Source organism: Berghia stephanieae, chromosome 1 (assembly GCF_034508935.2).
Source record: "Berghia stephanieae isolate SIO BIC M18660-M18661 chromosome 1, UCSD_Bste_1.3, whole genome shotgun sequence".
Taxonomy (NCBI): Eukaryota; Metazoa; Mollusca; class Gastropoda; order Nudibranchia; family Aeolidiidae; genus Berghia; species Berghia stephanieae.
The window spans coordinates 97,246,892-97,255,408 of record NC_088360.1 but is presented as its reverse complement, the minus strand read 5'-3'; the positions used below and the strand labels follow the sequence as shown (position 1 = coordinate 97,255,408).

Sequence of the window (8,517 nt, the reverse complement as noted above, 5' to 3'; positions counted from 1 at the left end):
TGTAAATAGATTCCGCTTGGATATACTTTAGTTATTTACTTTAGATACTATTTCCATGCCATCTAACTTCATTTGCTGCAATTACATTCGTTGCCTGACCCTGCCATTCATCGGCGCTGGCAATATTTAAAAATGCCCGGTCATATATACAACAAACAAAAAACAAACCAGAACTCCCAAAACAACAAACAAGAAAACGGAATGATGGATAACAATCAAACAAAGCACATTTTGGACACATTTGGTCTGTTTATTTTAAGCAAACTTTCACACGAGCAAAACTTAACATTTTTACAAGACATTACTTTGATATTATTTTAAGATTCTCTTCAATTTATCTACTCAAAAAGATAGAGAATGAAAACTATTGGCTATATCTATATCTATGAATACTCGTCACAGTTTGTTGATACTGGGGACAACCTTAAAAAACAACAACAACAACAAAACCCAACAAAAAACAACAGCTCTAGACAGGTTCATCTGTCAATGATAGTATGTTCCATGACTTGACATTGCATGTATTAGAAGATTAAGGTGTTAGGTATTATAATCTGATTGCTCAGCCTTATTATCCTCGTAATGATCAATCAAGGAATTTTTAAATGCATTTTTCCTGTCAGAGAGTGTTCGGAGTTCTTTTGGTTTATCTAACCGTTACAAGATTATGTAATGTTATGTTATAGAAAGCTATGTTATGTTGTGTAATATTATATTAAGTTACTGTTATGTTGTGTTATGGTATGCTATGTTATGTGATGATGTGTTTATAATATATCATGTTATATTACGTCATGATATGGTACGTTGTGTTTTATTCAATGTAATTTTCGCTGTGTTATATTGTGTAATATATTGTTATGTTGTTTTATATTATGTTATGTCATATTGTGTTTTGTCATGTTTTATTAATATTACGTAGTGTTATGTAAAATGTGAATTATTCTTTTTTACTGTCTGTTGCACAGCGCCACTTTTTAAAATGTATACCCGGTGGTTCATAAAAACCTCTCCCCTGTTTGACAAATTAGTTTGTTTATTCCATTACATTGCTGCAATTGCTACATACGTATTCTACAAATATCAATTTTTTATATTATGCTAAATTTCAAGTAATTTCAACAATTATAAGTGTTATTTAAATGACCATGGTAAAATTGACAAATCTTTGTGTTTTATTTTGTGTGGGTCTATTTTTGTTTCGATTGTTTGGTTATGGTGTAAGTTAGACAGGAAATTCTCCTTATCGATCAGAAAATCACATGAACTAAATATTGAATTTCAAAAAAAAATCATGTCACCTTTATCAAGAAATGTTTGAAATGTAATGTATTCATTTAAATAGCATTGATAATGCGCTATCTTAGTTTTTTACAACATGATGCAGACGGGGAAGAAAATGAAGAATCACTCTTCGTGGAAACTGGAGACCTCTGTCCAGAAATATTTTAATTTCTTCTGAAATCCTGCCAAAAAATTGAAATGGTTATCTCTGATTTCATTAACGTCTCTCGAAAGGGCATTCCGGAAGTGATAATCTATTGAATTGCAGTCCGGAGAATTTGGCGGCCAACATTATTCGTCGATGAAACGTCCTGGTAATTGACGAAGCAGAAACTCGTGGCAAATTTCAGAGGTCGGTATTGAATAAAAATGAAATCATAATTTTTCGGATAAAGATACATCTTTTTGCAAGTGGGCAACACGTCTATATATAAATGCTCTGTGAAAAACGAAGCAGACACTTTCTTTTTGTCGGGATCGACGAAAAATGTCTTTGCCATACAAAACACGATGCCATGAGTTTCCGTAAGAATGCACTGCTTGTGTGACACAATCTTTCATAAGAATGTTTCTTTATGAAACAATAGTCATATGGGTTGTTTATTTTTGGTGCAAAAGAAACCTTCACTTTGAGAGATTGAAACCAATCAAACCGTGAAATCAATTAGACGTCTACATGAGAAAACATGTACTTTTAAAATTACTCAATTTGGCATCATGTTTTTGATTGTTGTGTAAAGTAATTAGATAATTTTCTCAATTTAAATGAAATTTTGACAAGATAATTCTAAATAGTTGATTTTTTTGCCATAAGAAATTCAACGTTTTAGGTGAGACAATAAAGAAGTGGGGGGGGGGGGTGCTCCAAACTACAGGAGACTGTCTTTCTAAGTCACCCGGTATATCTATAGGTTATTTCTTACGCTATATGAACGTGTGTATGCACTATTAATTATTAAAGTGTCTCTTTAATTTTACCCGCGACTATAGTATATTATAGATATAAAAATTACGAATGCAACTATTTATTATAATTATAATATTCCACATCCGATGTTTACTTTTGACCAAATGATGACCCAGGGTTCATGAAAAAACTAGGAGGCCCAAACATGGCATTATAATTGTTATTGTAGTTGTTGTTCTTGCTGTTGTTATATTTGTTATCATTTTTATCGTCGTCGTCGTCGTCGTTGTTGTTGTTGTTCATTCCACCACCAGTCATGGCTGCCATTGGACCAATGGTTGGAGGCCCCACTGCGTTACCCGCCGCCCCGCTTATGGACCCGTCTGGATTTTGTTTTGGCCTGAAGAACTGGAAGGATCTACTGAGAGTCCTGGCGGTGGGTGGGTTGGGGGGGGGGGGGTTGAAAATGAATTGAGATGACACGGAACGATAATAATATGGGACCTGCCACATCTATCTGGTATTATGTCTAAATAAGCTGGATGAAAAAGTAGTCTTCAGCAACGTGTACTTTTTTACAGGTCTGATAGCCCAAATTGTTACGGGCTCATTGTTGTAATGGAAGTACCTTCAAACAAACGTAAAATATTGACCATTACATTAAGCAACGTTTAAACACAAACCGATAATTACGTTCGCTTATCCGACCTGCATATATGTGTAGGTCGATCTAAAGTAAGTATGGTAAGAATAAGAGAAATTTATGTGTTTTTTTTTAAATGTAAGAATGAAAACGTTATGTCTTTAATAAAAGCAATTAATTTAATACAAATTATAATATTGAGTATGAAGCATTAAATTCTCATCCAGCAAATGTTGAAGGGAGATCACCGGAGCCCGGTATAAATTAGGGAGCAGGCACTGGTGTAAGATAAAGATATGAAAAGGTGTGTATGACACAGTGCCAGACAAAGCAGAAAGAAAAATACAAGAAAAAAAAATCCCCACAAAAATCAGCTTGTCTCGAGTGGGGATCGAACCTCCGACCACCTAAATATCTCTTTGGCATTACTAAAGCATTCTTCCGCCGGGACAAATGGGTAGAATGGGACAAGACAGCAAACGATGCCCTCCAGCCCCCAACAGAAAAGCTCCCAGCAGGCACGGACCTCAAGAGAAAAGAATGGGTGGCGTTGAACAGAGCTAGAGCAAAGGTGGGAAACACCGCCACCAACCTCTTTAAATGGAAAATCTCACCGGGCACTGAATGCCCATGCGGTCACCCCAGACAGACAATGGACCACATCCTGTCTGAATGCTCGCTGGGACCTCACTGCACCAATGCTGACCTGAGGGAATGCAACCAGACTGCCCGGGACTGGCTGACTCACTGGCGCGACAAGATATGATGATGATTACTAAAGGTAGCTATGGAATTAACAAATATTTGCTCGTTTTTTTTTTCGATGACCTAAACTAAATAGTCAAGGGGACGAACGGGCTAGATGGCAGGACATATTCTGATTGGTTAATTCTTTGTAACACTCGAAACATCAATTACTTTTGATGCTATTCGTTTAGGACTAATATACACAAAACTAAGTGTAACCTTTAACGTTTATAGTCTCTTGATGGTACTTTATTGAGAACTAATCACCAATCTTAAGGTCTTTGAAAACAATAACAAAGGGCTGAGTGACGTCAGCTTCATTTATTCTATAGAGAAACACATCATCTCTACTCACCGTTACCTCCAAACTGATTAAGCATGCTATTCCTGCTGCCAATGTTATTGTTGAATTGGGAATTTCCGGTTCCGGGTGGCGCTTGGAGTACCGATCCTGTCTTGCCCGGATTGAACGGGTACGAACCACTGACGCTCTGGAAGGATGAGTTAAGATGTAATGTTAAATATTGAACACAACAACTATGCAAAAAGTGATAACATCATTGTTGTAGTTGTCACTTTACAATCAAGAATAAGGGCAAAGGTAGACTGGAACAAACTAGGCGTCAGCCGGAGTGCAGCGCCGCAATCTCAGCTAGGGCGAGATAGCTTGCTCAATCCCCGACAGCGCAGCGGGATTAGAACTCGGTATCCACTTGTACTTGTATTGATAAGAAATAGAGATACAGATAAGTGTCAGTTGAAAATAGAAGAAAGATAAAAGGTGTTTGAGAGTCTTTGCTGATGCCTGATTTGTTCCAGTCTCCCTTTGGAATAAACCCTAAAGACAAATTTCCCCTAAAGGATGAATAAAGGAAATGTTTATTTATCCTTATTTATTTATTTCTCCTTATTTTGTTTATTATTAATTATTTTATTTATTTATTTATTTATTTATTTATTTTATTTTTATTATTATTATTATATTATTATTATTATTATATTATTATTTATATTATTATTATTATTATTTTATTGTTATTATTAATATTTTTTATCATTATAGCCCAGGAAGCCACAAACCTGCTGAATTCCTGCATTTTGTGCGTCTCCCATCCCCGTTTGGGTCAGCGCCCCAGAGACTTGTGCATTGGGTCTGTTGATGACGTACTGTGTCTGGGGTCCTTGTACGTTGGTGTTGACAGGGGCTCCTTGGGCCAAGGGTGTGTTGCTGTTGTTGTCGGTTCCTGTCTGAGTCTGGGCTCTGCCTTCATTTGAAACTTGAAATAAGGAATAAAGTAAAAAAAATAACTATTCTTTCAAAGCCCCAGGACAAACCTGCACATATTTGCAGGTTTGATAGCCGAACGCACTGTACTTATGATCTCGATTTAATACTGTTGTAATGAAGAATAATTTGCGCTGGTTTGATAATACGAGTATTTCCATTACAAAAACCAGCCTATAACAATCTTGGTTATCAGACCTGCAAATAAGTAAACATCGCCTAGGACCGACGAGTAGATATGCAGGTCTGACACCCGAACCCACTTATAGGCCTAGTTTAATATTTTCCATTACAACAATGAGCCCAGAAGGAATTGGGTTATAAGACTTGCAAATAAGTGCACATCGCTGAGAACCATCGAACCTGAATGTGTCTCGGTATCTTTACGCAATTGCTTACTACCATTTGTATAGGAAAGTGTAGTAATCAATGTAAATAAATGGTCACAGTATATTATAAAAACTTGGAGCATTTATTTAGCGCAATATCTATTAAACGTGCTCAAAGCGCTTTACATGAGGTCCCTAGTCAAACGCAACACTTTTAACGTGTAAGACGAGATATGACGCCTGTTAGGCAATATTTCAATTTTCCACAAAATAGACAACGTTTTTAAAGGCCATGTACTCATTTTACGGTGAGAGGATGTGAGTAAAGAGCCTTTTCCAAGAACTCAACGATGCGCCGCTCAGAGCGGGACTTGAACTCTGGACCTTCCGGTCGTAGGCGAGTACCATGTAACAATATCGCATAACCGCAGTTTTGGCATTGTACTAGGTAGCAAAAATTTATTTTAGTGTCACACTCCCCACTCCATCCTTGTGCGGCTATGTGGTCTTGTGATATGACACTCGCTTTCGGATCGGAAGGTCCTGGGTTCGAGCCTCACTCGGCGCATAGTTGAGTCCTTGGAAAAGGCTCTTTACTCTCATTCTCCCACCGTATTCAGGTGTAAAATGAAACCTGGCTGTTAACAGCGTTGTCTCTGTCGGAAAAAAATGTAATATCGCCTAACAGGCGTCATGTCTCGTTCTATTACGTGTTGCTGTTGGTCAGGGAACCCGTGTAAAGCGATTTGAGCACGTTTAGTGGATATTGCACTATATAAAAGGTCAGTTGTTTTTTCAGCTGTTCACGAAGCAAAATTCAATGGGAGATAATAAGCCAACCTTGAACTTGGTTGAGTTTTCCTTGGGTACCAGACCCCAATGGAGGTCCCGCCATGACCACCTTGTTCTGACCTCCCCTGGACGCTGTTTGAGCAATATCCTGTGCAAACATAATTGTATAATAAATAAATATGTAAAATAGAAGAGGAAGAAAGAGGTGGGTGGAGGAGGAGGAAGAGGAGAAGGAGGAGTGGTGGTGGTGGAGAAGAAGAAGAAGAAGAAGAAGAAGAAGAAGAAGAAGAAGAAGAAGAAGAAGAAGAAGAAGAAGAAGAAGAAGAAGAATGCAAATGTAATATAATATATTTCCTTTTCTTGTCTACCCGAAGAAGGACAAAGGTCAAAACATCATTTACTTATTGTTGTATCTATTATAAGAGTCATTTTTACTCCCTATATTTTACTATATACACTTTATTGACTCATTTAGGCACCTCTAGAAAAAGCATTTCTGTTTATCAAGCACTAAAGCAAATCGCTTCAGATTATAAATCTATTTAGGAATGAAAGATAGTAAAAACAAACTAAAAAAGATCTAAAACTACAACTAAAAACAAAACAAGAAGTAAAAAGCAAAATATAAGAAAAAAATAATAATAAGAAACAATATATATATATATATATATATATATATATTATATATATATATATATATATATATATATATATATATATATATATATATATATATATATATATATATAATATAACACACAAAAAGCCCAAAGAAAAAAAAAGACGAAGATTAGAATGGCCGGTAATTGGGAGGTCTGAAGTTCGAACCCCACTCAAGCCAGACTGATTTTTTTGGGGGGATTATTTTTTAATGTAATTTTCTTTCTACTTTATCTGACACTGTTTGGCATATCTGACCAGTAATCAGGATGTCTGAGGTTCGACCCCCGTTCGAGGAGGGCTGATTTTTAGGGTGTGGCTGTGTCTAGTGACATGACACTCGCTTTCGGATCGGAAGGTCATGGGTTCGAGCCTCGCGCTCGGCGCATATATTGAGTCATTGGAAAAGGCTCTTTACTCACATTCTCTCACCGTACTCAGGTGTAAAATGAGTACCTGGCCGTTAACAGCGTTGTCTTTGTCCAAAAAATTTTAATATCGCCTAACAGGCGTCATGTCCCGTCCTCCATGTTAAATGTTGCTGTTGACCAGGGGCCCCTTGTAAAGCGCTTTGAGCACATTTAGTGGATATTGCGCTATATAAAGCTCAATAAAAGCTCAATTCTTGTATTTTTCTCTCTGTTTTGTTTGGCAATGTTTCATATACATTCTTTCAGATCTACAGTCAGCTTCTGACATAAAGGCTCCTGATTAAGTCCTGCTTTAGCAGCAAAATGTTGAGTTATTGGAACATGCACTTCATTTAGATCTGACACCTCACTCAGGCGTATAATGAGTAATGAGTGTAATTGGATGCGTGTGAGGTTTTGTTCGTATGTCCGAATCTGCAGTGTGTAATGTTGTTTACTGATGGTCAATGTGGAGCGCTTCAAAGCTTCGGCATACGCGCAATATAAAAGTACATTTATTATTATTATTATTATTATTATTATTATTATTATTATTATTATTATTATTATTATTATTATTATTATTATAATTATTATTATTATTATTATTATTATTATTATTATTATTATTATTATTATTATATATTATTATTATTATTATTATTATTATTATTATTATTATTATTATATTATTATTATTATTATTATTATTATTATTATTATTATTATTATTATTATTTATTATTTATTATTATTATTACCTGTCCGAAAAATTGTAAATAATAGCACCACAAACAGTAAGATCCTATGTTTTAAGTGCTGATGTTATCATGACAGCACCCGTTACTGTTAATCGCTTTGCGTATAAATTGAGCTTTTATATATCGCAATACCACTAATCGTGCTCAAAGCGCTTTACAAAGGGTCCCTAGGTGTCAACAAACACGTAAAATAAAGAAAGAGACATGACGCCTGTTAGACGATAATGCAATTTTTGTTTCATCAGAGACAACGCTGTTAACGGCCAGGTACTCATTTTACACCTGAGTACGGTGAGAGAATGTGAATAAAGAGTCTTTTCCAAGGACTCAACTATACGCCGAGCGAGGCTCGAACCCAGGACCTTCCGATCCGAAAACGAGTGTCATAACATAAGACCACATAGCCACTTGATATTGCCCTTTATATACAGTGTGCGCTTGGCTCAGAAACTCACACCATTGCCATCCGGAAGTGCAACGGACTTACACACAAAACGATGCGTAACCATGAACTTTTATAGTCCGGTTAATACAGTTTAGTGAGGATTACTCATAAACGTGGATGGCAAAATACAATAACAAATAAATAAAATAAAATTCTCTTTAGTCATCCCATAGGGGAAATTTGTCTCTAGGGTCTATTCCAAGGGAAGATTGGAATAACCCAGGCGTCTGCCGCAGTGCAGCAAATTGAGCTAA

General features: G+C 36.2%; 1 protein-coding gene across 1 annotated transcript in view; it reads right to left on the bottom strand.

The window, feature by feature from the left end:
* Positions 1-229: 229 nt before the first annotated feature.
* LOC144962486 (uncharacterized) overlaps positions 230-8,517 on the bottom strand; it is an 11,410-nt gene continuing 3,122 nt past the window's right edge. The window contains exons 4-7 of the mRNA XM_078895475.1: positions 6,036-6,135; positions 4,662-4,858; positions 3,937-4,072; positions 230-2,621 (exon numbers count right to left, since the gene is read on the bottom strand). Of these exons, the coding sequence (XP_078751601.1) occupies positions 2,563-2,621; positions 3,937-4,072; positions 4,662-4,858; positions 6,036-6,135 (492 nt within the window). The 3' untranslated portion in view covers positions 230-2,562. The remainder of the gene's footprint in view (positions 2,622-3,936; positions 4,073-4,661; positions 4,859-6,035; positions 6,136-8,517) is intronic.